Source organism: Helobdella robusta (genome assembly GCF_000326865.2).
Source record: "Helobdella robusta unplaced genomic scaffold HELROscaffold_4, whole genome shotgun sequence".
Taxonomy (NCBI): Eukaryota; Metazoa; Annelida; class Clitellata; order Rhynchobdellida; family Glossiphoniidae; genus Helobdella; species Helobdella robusta.
In genome coordinates this window covers 7,065,742-7,080,141 of record NW_008704902.1, presented here as the reverse complement: position 1 = coordinate 7,080,141, position 14,400 = coordinate 7,065,742, and the positions used below count along the sequence as shown (strand labels likewise).

General features: G+C 33.2%; 4 protein-coding genes across 4 annotated transcripts; all 4 read right to left on the bottom strand.

Annotated features, from left to right (window-relative positions):
* Window positions 1–178: 178 nt before the first annotated feature.
* HELRODRAFT_67319 (hypothetical protein) lies at window positions 179–541 on the bottom strand (the record flags this gene model as incomplete). Its single annotated transcript, XM_009024310.1, has 1 exon — window positions 179–541. One exon carries the CDS (start codon window positions 539–541, stop codon window positions 179–181), a length of 363 nt encoding a protein of 120 aa, XP_009022558.1.
* A 3,794-nt stretch (window positions 542–4,335) lies between these two features.
* On the bottom strand, window positions 4,336–6,000 carry HELRODRAFT_162820 (hypothetical protein; the record flags this gene model as incomplete). The annotated part of the gene is made up of 3 exons (XM_009024915.1): window positions 4,336–5,213; window positions 5,306–5,606; window positions 5,683–6,000. The coding sequence occupies 3 exons, from the start codon at window positions 5,998–6,000 to the stop codon at window positions 4,336–4,338; spliced, it is 1,497 nt and encodes a 498-aa protein (XP_009023163.1).
* Window positions 6,001–6,959: 959 nt separating this feature from the next.
* Window positions 6,960–7,514, bottom strand: HELRODRAFT_162819 (hypothetical protein; the record flags this gene model as incomplete). Its single annotated transcript, XM_009024914.1, has 1 exon — window positions 6,960–7,514. The coding sequence occupies one exon, from the start codon at window positions 7,512–7,514 to the stop codon at window positions 6,960–6,962; it is 555 nt and encodes a 184-aa protein (XP_009023162.1).
* Window positions 7,515–11,397: 3,883 nt separating this feature from the next.
* On the bottom strand, window positions 11,398–12,529 carry HELRODRAFT_66963 (hypothetical protein; the record flags this gene model as incomplete). Its single annotated transcript, XM_009024253.1, has 3 exons — window positions 11,398–11,484; window positions 11,681–11,893; window positions 12,458–12,529. Coding segments are annotated over 3 exons (372 nt in total), but the record flags the coding sequence as incomplete, so codon positions are not given.
* Window positions 12,530–14,400: the final 1,871 nt, after the last annotated feature.

The following is a 14,400-nucleotide window of genomic DNA, read 5'->3' as shown; positions in this document are numbered from 1 at the left end:
GTATCAATATAATGTATAAGCTAATATCGAAATATATATACATATCATATGAATGTCAAAAAAAAAATCAAAAAATAATTCAAAAAAGAGAAATGTGAATTTTGTACAAAATATAATAGAATAACATTTACAAATCGAATTATAAAAATATACAGTATCAATTAATTAATTTATACATTTAATGTTGTTTGTTTCTGCAAAGCGGATGTTTCTTTCCATTGTATTTGAGTGTGTTCCTGGATCTGCACCTCCTGTTTGCCAGCCATTTTCTTACTTGCTTCTCCTCCAGCTGACATTGATTCGTCAAGTTTTTGAGGTCATCCTCAGTAACGTATGGATCATCAACGTGCCTCGCATACCAATCTTCAAGGATGCTCACAATCTCCGTCCTGAATATGTTTTTGGTTGTTAGAATCGTTGGCGGACTGGAAAGTGAACTATCGTTGTTGTTAGTATACAAATTGGAATCAGTCTGTGGTTGTTTAAATGCTGGAGTGCTGGTTATTATGGGATTGAAAGATATTGCATCATCACAATACATTTCAAATCTTGCACTGGGTTGTGGAAACGGAAAATTAGAATTATCTACATATGCATTGATTTGTTGTGTCCAACTCAAAAATGAGTCCTCCCCACTATTCATTTCTGTGCGGATTTTTTTGAATGGCGTGTTGGGATCGGCTGCGGCTGATGGGAGTTCTTCGTTATCTTCCCAGGGTCGTTTCAACACAAATTTGGGTTTCAAGGGAAATTCATCAACGGAATGTGGAATGTTGGGACAGAGATTATTTATTTTGAACATTTTGTTGTTCATCGAACTTTCCACAGATTCATTTGTTTTCCACAAGTGAGTTGAACTTCTGTGAACATCAACGGCGTACGATGATGTTGTGTAGTAGCCACTTTCTGTCTGTCCTCTTTTTACTGATGAAATATCATCCGTTGATTCGTCTTTTTGTCTACTATTGTTCAATGAAATATTATTTTGAGAAACATTTTTTGTCACCTCATTGTCACCTGAACGTTCATCCATCTTTGATCCCAAAGGAGTATCGTTTCTTATACTGTCCATTGAATTAGTTCACACAGTAATTGTTTTCTTATTAGCTCTTATTATTTCTTATTATTTAGAACTGAAATATTTTTCAACTTACGTATGCCCTTGTAAATATTTTTGTGGCTAGATTTGATTCGTATTTGCTGGATTAAAATTTTCTCTTGTGAATGTGATGGGACTTTTTAGTTATGCTCATTAGAATGTTTGGTGCTCTGTATTTATAGGCAGAAATGTGGTGAAGCAATTAAAATGATTACGTACAAGACAAGAGCGGATCCACTTTCAATTAACTGTCCCAATTAAAGTTGATGTCAATTGAATAATTGAGTGGCACTCTATAAAGTGAATTCCTTATTTATTGGCCATGTAATTATTCAATTAAACAAGTTGTTGAGTATTGCTCAGTTTCTTTATTTCATTTTAGAAATCACTTTTTTGTCTTTGAAGTATTTCGTTGAAATTATTTTTAAGATTATGCTTTGAACCGCTAATTATGAATCACTTCGACTAATACATATTTTACAAATCTGATATATCATCATAATTTTTGAAACATCACTCAAGACGAGCGGATCGGATCCTCTCACAATCAACTGTCCCAATTAAAGTTGATTTCAATTGAATAATTGAGTGGCACTCTATAAAGTGAATTCCTACTACTTTAGTTCAGTAATTATTCAATTAAACAAGCTGTTGGGTATTGCTCAGTTTCTTTTTTTAAACAATAAATCAATAATGTCCAAAAAATTTATGCTAAAAATTTTTAGGATTACACTTTCAATTGCTGTTTATAAATATGTTCAGCTAATAATGATTTCAAAAATAATATACGTTGAATCAATATATGTGCTTGTTAAATTTATTTTTTATGCTTATGAAGTTTTTGATTTATAAAAATCTGAAATCGAGGTTAAAGTTTTTTTAACTTTAAAGGATCACAATACTCATCATTTCAAATGACACCTCAGAAGCCCATATATAGTTCTCAACATTAATTTTTGTTAAATTGCTTTTAATTTTATTTGGTTTTGTAATTTACTTGCTTCAATAATGATTTTTGTAGAATTTGCACTTATCTAATTAATGTTTGCAAAGAGGACGCATCGATCAAAGAACTCATTTTCTGTTAAAACTTCAATCGTTCATATTTCTGTTTTATCTTTTCATTCTTCAATATTGAAGAGTATTCATTAAGGCTTTGGTAGAATAAATTCTTAAATTGAAAATTGTTTTTTTTTAGATTGATGTCAAACTTGAAAAAAAAATTCATTTAATTTCATTGCCACAAAATAATTGTTTAATAAATCAATAATCGATTCATGCAGCTGAAAGTTTCAAAAGATGGGCACGTGTCACTTTCAAACATTAAATTTGTCACGAATTCTTTCTTATTTTAAGGCTCTAATTAATTAAAATTAAAAGTTTGGTGATCGTCACATCCCCCCAACCCACGCGAGGCTGGTGGTTCTGCGTGGAAGGTCTGCATTCTTGGATTAACTCTCTCCACATCTGGACAACGTGTCAGCGACAACATTTTCTTTCCCTAACACATGTTGCACCCTATAATTGAAGTCCTGCAGCAACATCGCCTATCTGGTGATCCTTTGATTGGACATCTTGTTGCTGTGGATCATCTTAAGCGGTGCATGATCTGACAGTACCACGAATTCGTGTCCCATTAAGTAGATTGAGAACTTCGTTACGGTGTAGACAATAGCTAATGCTTCCTTTTCTATCGTTGAAAAGTTCTGTTCAGTCAATGACAATTTTCTACTGAGGAAGCACACGGGCTTCAAGATGTCGTCAACTTTCTGTAACAATGCACCACCTACTGAATAAGCTGATGCATCGCATACTACGAAAAATGTTTTGTTGATATCCGGTATCTGTAGTATTATCTTGTCTGAGAATAACCTCTTTAGGTTCGCTATGCAGTTTATCATCTCATCGTCTGTTGTTATATTGTTCGGTTCATTTTTCCTAATTACTTGTACCAATGGCTGCAAGAACTCAGTAAAATTTGGAAAGAATCTACGGTAATAGCTACACAAACCTACTACACTTCTTGCTTCCTTCTTGGTTGTAGGTACGGTGATATTTTATTTTACTAATATTACGCTGTATCGGTTGATTAGTATTATTTCAAATCACATGTCCCAGGAATTCTACTTCATAACTGGCAATATTTGTTTTGCTGGGTTTCACTGTCAGTTTATTCACAGCAATTATTTTAAAAATTTTATCTAATGCTATTAAATGTTCTTGCCAGGTTGTGTGAAAAATACAGATGTCATCTAGATAGAATACTATATCTCTTCTGTGTGCAAACAATGATGACATCATTCGGTTAAATGTGGCTGGTGCATTGGCTAAACCAAAAGGCATATAATTCCACACGAAATTACCGAATGGGGTTGTAAACGATGTGTAGCACTTAGAATCTTCATCCATGGGTATTTGCCAGTATCCTCGTGAGAAATCTAGTGTTGAAAATATCTTTGCACCTCTTAATTTTCCAATCAAACACTCGATATTGGGCATCGGATACGGATCTTTAACAGTGATGTTGTTAAGCTTCCTATAATCTATACACATCCTCATATCTTCAATTTTTTTCTTAACCAACACGACTGGAGCGGCATAGGGGGAATCTAAAGTATCGATAATGCCTTGTTTGTTTAATTTATGAATCTCCATCCTTAGAAAGTTTTCATGGTGAAGTGGAACAAGATAAGGCTTTATACTCGTTGGCGTGTTATCACGGATCCGGATTTTATGCTTAATGATGTTTGTTCTACCCGGCACATCTGAGAAAATTACTTTGTATTTCTCAAGTAATTTTTTTCATCTCTTCTTGTTGAGAAGCTGACAAATGATTTAATTTGATGTTATGATACGTTTCCGTTCGCTTTATCTCCGTTGTAGGAACTTCTACACTATCTGCTGATTGGAGGAATAACATTTGGTTGACAACTTCATGAGATGATGGTAGAGCATCGGCTATCCTCGGTAAATATTTCTTCAGCATGTTAATTTGGAATACTTTACTCTGCCCTTTCATGTTTATGGCGTAGTCAACATCTGAAATGATCTTCATGACTTTAAACGGTCCTCTCCATTTGATAAACAATTGATTATTTATATCTGGTAGTAGCACCATTACCCCATCTCCCACCTTCAATCTTCTTAACTTTCTTCTTTGATTTATTCGATCCAATTTTATTGGTGTATTTATTGTTGAATCATTCACGACAAATTGACAAACTTTTACAACTCGTTCACGCGTTTTGACAACCAATTTGTAGGATGTCTGAACATCTGGTTTGATGTCTTGTTTTGACAACAAATCTCTGTATAACGATAATGGGAGGAACATTATAATTTTCCTCAACATTGTTCTCTGTTTCATTGTCGTTACTATCATTCATCTCTACTTCATCATGTACATGGTCAACATTTTTCTCTCCACTGTTCTCTGTTTCATTATTATTATTATTCATTTTAACTTCATCATGTACAGCCAACATAGTTTGTTCTGCGATGGGTTGTGGCTGCGTATAATTCTGATCTAGTTTTTCAAGAGCTTTTTCCTTCCTATTCTGTGATCTGGTAATTGCCATGGATTTATTGATGTCATGGTGATTTTGCCAATGTGTAATATCCGCTTCTGTACACTCTTTCACATCTGCAACATTCCCAATTATTAAATCGATGCCATCTAGGGGTTGCTCTAGTACTAACGCTTTGTGCCATCCTGTCAAATACGGACTATCAACATAGATTATTGCTATAGGATGTGTACTAATCTCATCTTTGAGGTTTTTAACTTTTTCGTATTCTCCAGTATATGACTGTGGCCTCACACAATTTTGATGTATCAATAAGGTGATTGTACCGGTATCTCTCAGCGCAATACATTTCTGTTGATCAACAAATGCTGAAATCAGTGTTAATTTACCATCGCCTTGTTGAATTTTTGCAAAAAAAACTTTGTTTGTTGGTTTATACTGCGTTGATGCTTTCTTGGAATCTCTGAAGTAACAATTGTCAGTGCGATGATTATTTTTCTTGCAAATCTTACAGTATGAACTTTTATTGGAATTTTGTTGCGTACTGTCCCATCTGCTCTTCCATGTTCTACCCTGGTTTTCATTCTCTGACTGGTAGTTTTTGTTGTTGCGAAGAATGCGGTTTGCACTGAAGTTGGCTTGGATAACATCTGATCTGGATGAGCTGTTTTATACTGACGAATCAGTGTTGTCCACGCATCTACGGTTCGCGGGCAACGTTCCTTCACAAATACCTGGACTTGTTCATTGTATGCATTAATCACAGTGTCAAGTATAATGAGGTTTCTTATTGCTTCATACGTTTTATTTACGTTAGCCATAGCTAACCATCTATCAAAGTACATTGTCATATTTGTTATAAACAGACGTGGATCATCCTTGTGGTCAGGAACACTATGCAGGAATTTTTTTTTATATTCATCCTCGGTTGCTCCAAACTGTCTCAGAAGAGCATCTTTCACAGCTGAATACTGATTTCTCTCTTGTTCATTCAGTTGGATACATATGTTGATGGCTCTATTCTTCAAATGACTCGACAGACTCTAGCCCACTCACGTTCTGGTAATTCAAAAGCACGAGCCAAATCCTCAATCTCGCAAGATATAAATCGATACTCTCAGTGTCCTCATTAAAAGGTAACATCTTTCTCAATTGATGGAATTTATCAAAACAATTACCGTTATCATTCTTTTGTTGCTGTATTCTGGCCATTTCAATGTCGTGCATTCGTTGTTTTTCCCTTTCCTGGCTTTCACGCTCTCTTTCCTCTCGCTGTCTCTCCCTTTCCTCATGTTTATCGATGAATTTAGAGGCCTCTTCACCAGTTAGTCCCAGCTCTTTAGCAGCGTTTATATACTGAGCGAGTGACGTCATTTGTAATATTCTTACTTTTTACTCACTGCTGTTGTATTTTAAGGCTCTAATTAATTAAAATTACGCCAAACAGTATTTTAATTAATTTTTATTTTAACAAACAAAATATTAACTAAATAGTTGATTAACGAATGAATATTAACGAAAACAGTACGGCAAAATTAAACATCAAAACTGTCATCACGCTTTTCAAGGTCACCACTAACTACCACTAAACTAAACTGGTTTATCTAATCGCCTCAGTGGCTCTAAACTACTATGCGCTATGCGCATAAGTTTGGGGATCGTCACAAAATGTCAAATCAAAACGTGACAGTTATCACTTAATGAACAATAATCAATGAACATCATCACCATTAACATTATCAGTCAAGTTCTTCAAATTTAATGGAACCTGATTCCCAAAAATTATCAACCCATAGTCAAGAAATTAACCCACTACGATATGTATTAAAAATAATAGCGCTTGTTAAGTGTCAATCCGGCTGATATTGAATACCGCCACTACTACTGACGACCAAATGATGTCGACCATTACAACAGGCGCCAGTGTGTGTGCCGTGTATAGTATACGCACACTTCTTTTAGTGGTTGAATGTGTTGTGTTGGTGTGTGCGAGTGCATTGGCGAATGCCTGAACGTGTGGATGGCTTTTGTGAATGTTGTTTAGTAATATTTTTGCCATTTAATATTTATGCAAAGATATTTACAAGTCATTTCTAAATTAACAAACATGAAGTTGCAGGACGAATAACTAAAACACTGGTTTATATACTGATTTATGTAATGTTTATGTACGCATCTCCATTACAATTCCGGAATTCTCCATACAACATATTTTAACTGCGTATATTACAAAAATTTATGTCACAAAATAAATTTTATCGGGTGAAAATGATTAAAAAAAATTTTCAATTAAAATAAGAAAAATTTAAGGAATTGAATTTACAAAATGAAAATTAATGTTGTTTGTTTCTGCAAAGCGAATGTTTCTTTCTTTGAGTGTGTTCCTGGATCTGGACCTCCTGTTTGCCAGCCACTTTCTTACTTGCTTGTGTCCAACTCAAAGATGAGTCCTCCCCACCATTCATTTCGGTGCGGATTTTTTTGAATGGCGTGTTGGGATGGGCTGACGGGAGTTCCTCGTTATCTTCCCAGGGTCGTTTCAACACAAATTTGTATTTCAAGGGAAATTCATCAACGGAATGTGGGATGTTGGAACAGAGATTATTCATTTTGAACATTTTGTTGTTCATCGAACTTCCCACAGATTCATTTGTTTTCCACGAGTGAGTTGAACTTCTGTGAACATCAACGGCGTACGATGATGTTGTGTAGTAGCCACTTTCTTCCTGTCCTCTTTTTACTGATGAAATATTTTCCGTTGATTCGTCTTTTTGTCTACTATTGTTCAATGAAATATTGTTTTGAGAAATATATTTTGTCACCTCATTGTCACCTGAACGTTCATCCATCTCGGATCCCAAAGGAGTATCGTTTCTTAAACTGTCCATTGAATTTGTTCACACAGTAATTGTTTTCTTATTAGTTCTTATTATTTCTTATTATTTAGAACTGAAATATTTTTCAACTTACGTATGCCCTTGTAAATATTTTTGTGGTTAGATTTGATTTGTATTTGCAGGATTAAAATTTTCTTTTGTGAATGTAATGGGACTTTTTAGTTATGCTCATTAGAATGTTTGGTGCTCTGTATTTATAGACAGGAACGTGGTGAAGCAATTAAGGTGAAACATCACTCAAAATGAGCGGATCCATTTTCAATTAACTGTCCCAATTAAAAGTGGTGTCAATTGAATAATTAAGTGGCACTCTATAAAGTAAATTTCTACTTAATTGGCTCAGCCCTACTATTACGTCATCGTCTTAAGTGTTCGTCACGGCATCATTGTTTCGTAATTTTGTTGTTATCACTATCACCCTGTCATTAATGACCGTGTTATCATCACCGTACCACAGTCGTCATCATCATCGCCATCATCACAACATTTGTTGTTTCATTCTTTTTCAATTTTCAAGTTGTTGAGTAGTGCTCAGTTTCTTTATTTTATTTTAGAATCACTTTTCTGTCTTTGAAGTAGTTCGGCTAAATTTACTTTAAAGGTTTTACTTTGAACCGCTAATTATATATCATTATGGCCAATGAAGATTTGACAAACTTTAATTAATTACACAAATCAATTATTCAAATACAGTTAAAATGTTCAACTCCAAAACATTTAGAACATGTTGACTTTTGATACAACTGAAATTCAAATTGAAGCGACACATTTTACACGAATTAAAAATGTGTCTATTATTTTAAATGAACCTTCATCAGCTCTGGTCTTCCACATCATTATAGATCAATTGATTCAAATTTTATTGCTTTTGTAATGTAACTGCTCCAAATTTTTGAAATTTATAACTATTACTGACCTTATATTACGTCTGCAAATATTCAATGAACATCTACAACTGTAAGGCATGGAGGTTTTCATCAAAGGCGCCCGTCATGAAACATCAGTCGTTGATGTTTCTGTTTTATCTTCATAGAATCAACCATTAACTCTAAACTGATAAAAAAGTTTTTCTCAATCAGCCAACCAACCAATCAATAAATCAACAAATTAGTTTATAAAGCGCCATTTCCGCGATGATCAACAGCGCTCCTCAATGAATTTTGCAAACAGATGGGTCTTGAGATTCGCCCTGAACTTCGTAAGTGATGGAGAAGTAGTCAGAGAAAAAGGTGGGGAGTTCCGGAGAAAAGAGCCAGAAAAAGCAAATGTAAATTTATCAACAGTGTTTAACACGAGTTAAGAAAAAGTGAGAACAAGAAGACACTCGTAAGCCGATGCGTTTAGGTTCAATTAATATATTTGGTAAGTACTTAGGAAATAATTTGGATTGAGACTTTAACATAAATGTGCATATTTAAAAAATTACTCTAAATTTTATAGGTGATCAATGCAAGAGAACAAGATATAGAAATCTATGAAAAAAAAGAGGCACAAGCAACTAGACGAGAAGCAGAGTTAGAAGGTTTACTTAAAAAATAGAGTGCAGAATCAGGAAAACTATAGTAAAGCAAGTTACAAAAATCAATCCTAGGTAATACTAATGAAGTAACAAAAAGAAGAAAAGTAGTTTCGTCAAGAAAAGCCAAAAGTTTTTTTGTTCTACGTAGCTGAAAGTAAGAACTTAGAAATTTATCTGAGAATAAAGAGACATGCTAGAATCAAAGACAAAACCTAGACTACGAAACTTACTTAAAACATTTAATGTTTTAGAATCAGATAAGATAATGAAAGGAATAGTAATAGAGCTTTTAGATTTATTGAAACAAATATAATTCCAATTTAGAAGGATTAAAACACATAGAATCAGATCAAGCGATAATTGAAAAAAGACATAGATGGAGATATCTTATAAAGTACACAATTGAGATTAGATGGACAAAAAAAAGTATAAGTACAAGAATCATCAGCATATAGTTCACTAGTGAAAGAAAATAATAGTAATTTTTATCAAAATCATTCTACGTGTTGACATAAAATTTAATATCTTAATATTTGAAATATGTATGAAAGTATGTGTGTGTGAATAAATTTATTGTTCAGCATTAGCATTTATTAAGTGATGATTTCGCTAATATCAAACTCTGTCACCTACGTTAAGCGTCAGGCGACTTTTTAGGTTTACCAGCTAAACCTATCAGTATGTGTTGTGTGCGTTTGTATGTGGTTGAATCTGTAGGGTTATGTCCGTGGTTTTTTAATAAATATTGAATTATGACTGTCAAAAATGCAATTATTGATGAAAATCACAGCCCGGACTGGATGCAACATCATGGGCGACTGAGACACGAACTTAAAATTAAGAAAGCGTCAACTAACGCTGAACATGCTTTGATTTTCATAATTGCATTTCTGACAGTTGATGTTGGTAATAGGCCATAATTTTTACAATATTCTATAAATTCTACCGAATGTTTGTCGTTAATATGCTTGTAGTTCGTTTTTTCAATTTTTCTCACTAAATGATGATTCATTCGGAATCGAAATATAGCTTTATTTGCAGCATGAATTCGGAAAATAAGTTTATTTTGAATTTTTATAAACTAAACGTTCACCAAAAAATTTTAGTGAGAAAAATTGAAAAAACGAACTACAAACATATTAAAGCAAAACATTTGGTAAAATTTTTAGAATATTGGAAATATATATATATATATATATTTATATATCGATATATATATATATATATATATATAGAATTAAGTAATTTTTTCATAATTTATGTTTATATTTAATAAGCTTTTGCTTCAATTATGAGATATAAACATAAATTATGGAAACATTTTCTCAACTCTGAAGCAGTTATTTTATTGGACGAATTTTAAAAGTTAAAAATTATATGAATTTAGTTAAGAATAATTGTATAATGAATTTGGCTAAAAATAATAAAACTATTCCAAAAGCTTACTGGCAATAAATTAATGAAAAAAGAATATTAAGGGGTAATATTGATATTTCACAATTCATAGATTAGGTAATAAAATAAATATAAGTAATGATAAGAAAAAAGCAAATTCATTTAGGGCTTATTTTAATAATGTGTACATAATGCTTGATGGGAATGATTGTGTGTCTGTTTTGGATGATAAATGTACTCTTGCCCTGTTGCGTGATCCTATAAATGTCAGTGATGTTTTATTACGGTTAAAGAAGCTAGATATAAATAAATCAGCTGAGCCGGATGAAATTTATTCTAGAATTCTGGTGGAATATAGTAGTGTAGTTGCTGATTATTTATGCAATTTGTTTAATTTGTCATTGAATTTGCATGTGATACCTAATGTTGGAAGCACAGTATTGTGGTACCAATTCTTAAAAATGGAGATGTATGTTGAGTGGAAAATTATAGACCTGTTTCTTTGTGTTGTGCCGTAAGTCTTCAATGTTTTAAAAATAAAAAGTCGATAATAAAAAAAACAACTTAAATATAAATATTATGACATTCTGATAATTACTTAAAGACAATTCAAGTTACACTTAACTGCTCATGCGTGAGCAGAAGAAATAAAGTTTAACTATGGCATACCCAGGTGACGAGAATTTCAAAAGACCGTGTCGAACACAGCCATGGAGCTCGTTATCACTTGATCCTGTTAGGTTGAAAGTTAAAATATCGTCAAGTTGTTTCAAATGAGAATGTTGACAAAGTATCTTAATAAAAATAACTAAACTTGTTATGGTGTAAACATAACATAACAGAACATGAGATGACAAACAGAACAGAACAGAAGACGACATGGAATGTCAGAACATGACCCGACACAACCTATCACGACGAAACGTAGCCCGCGATACCACAACGTAACAGAAAGGCTTTTTATATCAAAGTTTGTTGGCTGACCTTACGGCATGTGTCGATGAACTCGTCGAACGATATGACGCCATCTCGATCAACGTCCAGCTTCTCGGGGACACGATTTTTTCCAATTAATAATTCAATTTATCTACGACATGTAATTTGTTTGAAGTGGAAATTAAATAGTATTTAAATCCAAATTTTTTAGTTATGCATGAAAGTCTAAAATTATTTAATATAGAGAGCAACTCCAATGTAAATAAATTTTTATGCTAAAGAACTTTTACAAAAACCAAAATCTGACTTCAAATAAAGCATCGACGTGATTTTTTATGACAGTGTCGTCAATTTTTGAGCTGCAAAACTTGCCCATGATATCATAGACGGATGAGACGACCATCTGCATTTCCTCGCTAGTGATCACGCCGTCCCTGTTGACGTCGTACAGGCTGAAGACCCACTGCAGCTTCTCCAGCATGGTCCCACGCAACAAGAGGGAGAGCCCCATCACGAACTCCTGCCATTGTTTGTTTTATTTATTGATGTTGATGATGATGTGATGATGATGTGATGATGTTGATGATGGTGATGTTGATGGTGTGATGATGTGATGATGGTGTGATGATGTTGATGATGGTGATGATGATGATGCTGGTGATGATGATGTTGTTTCATGTAGTTTAACGATCGGAATGTAGTGATACATTTACAATTTATATAGATGATCTGTGTAGAGTTTTTAATTTTGATATATTTACTATTCAGAAATCGTCTATTTATAAAATTAAATAAATGTGACAAAAATTTAATTGAACAATTCTTCATTAATTAGCTGCCCCAGCTATTCCAAAAACATTAAACAGATATCAGTGAAATGCCCGTCAATCAAAAATACCAATTAAAATTTTGTCTTTTATTTTTGTTTGATTTGTTCAACTACAACAGAGCACTGACATTTAAACAAACAGCAGACTTGCTGACTGAGACAGACAGACAAACAAACAGAAAGACAAACAAACAGAAAGACAAACAAACCTAACAGACAGGCAGAAAACAAACAAACAAAGAAGCAAACATGTACCTCAAAACTTATGGTTTCACTGTGGTCCTGGTCGAATGTGTTGAATACGAAATGAGTGTACGCAGAGCAGTCTGAAACGATTGCATCCCACGTTCATTAATTCAGTTCTTCATGTTCATTTTGTATTTTCATGAAAAAAGCAAACATTGAAAAGTGTTTGTTAAAAATTTTTTATAAACAACGTACAAGAACTATTATTTTCAATTTAATTTTTGTATAAAAATTTGCGGCTTGTTAAATTAGCATAAAAAAGTACATTTAACCATTTGAAGTAGCATTCCAACTTTGATTTTTTCTTCCTTCCCACACAGGCTTATACCTCGTGTTTTCTTAACAAGTACCTCCCCACCACCACCAGTGGCAGCCGACATGTTTGCTTCCGACTTTCAAGTTTCGTTCTTAGTCGTACTTACATTTTTAAAAATAAATAAAGACGAATATCAACATTTGCGATGAAATTAGGAAAGGTGATACTATTTCTTGCGCCGGCACAAAACGATCCGCCTCAAATACTCCAGTGCAAAAAAAATTTAATCTCATTTAAATCGTGAAATAAATTTGACAATAGAAGGCATGTTACTGTCAACTGAACCCAACGTGAATAGAATATTCAACATCATCATCGTCGTCGTCATCATCATCAAACCACTATTACATGATCAGTTTACATTTCGCTCTACCGTTTCATCTACATCCGCCATTATCTCTCTTACTTCTACAAAAACATCTTTCCTTAAAAATAATAATTACTCATCATCTCACGCATCAAATATGCAGCTCCCTCCTGGTCTGGTTTTGCTACACAACACCAACTTTAGCAACTACAATCTCTCATCAAAAAACTAATTCGCTTCAACTACCTATCTTTACCATATCCTACCGTCACACAGATATTCAACACACTTGATTCAAGGCTGTTCAAGAAGGTAGAAAATAACAACAACCACGTCATCCATCCTCTACTACCACCAATCAAAACTACAACACACAACCTTCGTCAGCGCAAGCATAACTATCAAGTCGTCGCCCAATCTACAAACCAGGAAAATGACTTCATCACAAGACACCTCAAACATATTAACGCTTAAGGAAACTTTATCATTACTGAACTAGTTTTTATTTATCGATCACCCAAAGGTGGACATGGGTTGGGTTAACCCATGGGTTGGGTTGGGTTAACCCATGGGTTGGGTTGGGTTGGGTTGGGTTGGGTTGGGTCCAAATTTTTTAAAGTTGTGTGGGTTGGGTTGAAATTTTCAAATTTTATTATAAATAATTTATTTCTGTATTTTTTTTTATTCTTAAACGAACATTTTAACTAGTTAATAATCGGTGTATTTTATATCGCTGTAATATCATTGTATCTATGGTCTATCGTTTCCACTTTCTTTTTGTGATTATTGAGTTGAGCAAAAGTTAACTTCTTTCCGATCGAGAAAATTAGTTTTATTTACATGTATGGCAGAATCAGAAGAAATTCAGCGTCATTTGAGAGGTTTGTGTGATTTAAATTTGCTAAGTTTGCGAAAGTAAAAAATCTAATAAATTTCACATTAACATTTTTACATTTTTTATGTTTTAATTCCTTTTTTAAAGATTTAATTGTTATTTTTCATAATTTCAAATCTCTTCAGTCTTTACAGTTACACTTTACAGACATCAGAATTTTTTCTCAATTGCTCATTTTACTTATTTACCTGATATTCATGTTTCATTTTCTTTCTTTTTTCTACCTAGAAATGGTTTATTTTTCAAATTTTAGTTGGGCGCTGTTGAAGTTTAGAAATCCCATTCATTAGATAAATTTAATTGATTGATTGAACATACTTAAGTATTTAAATATTTATTCTTCCAGAAAAAACAGGGTGGTATATATTAAACGCACCCACAAATTAAAATCAGAAATCTGGCAGAAATTTCACATGTTTTCAAAAAAAGAAAAT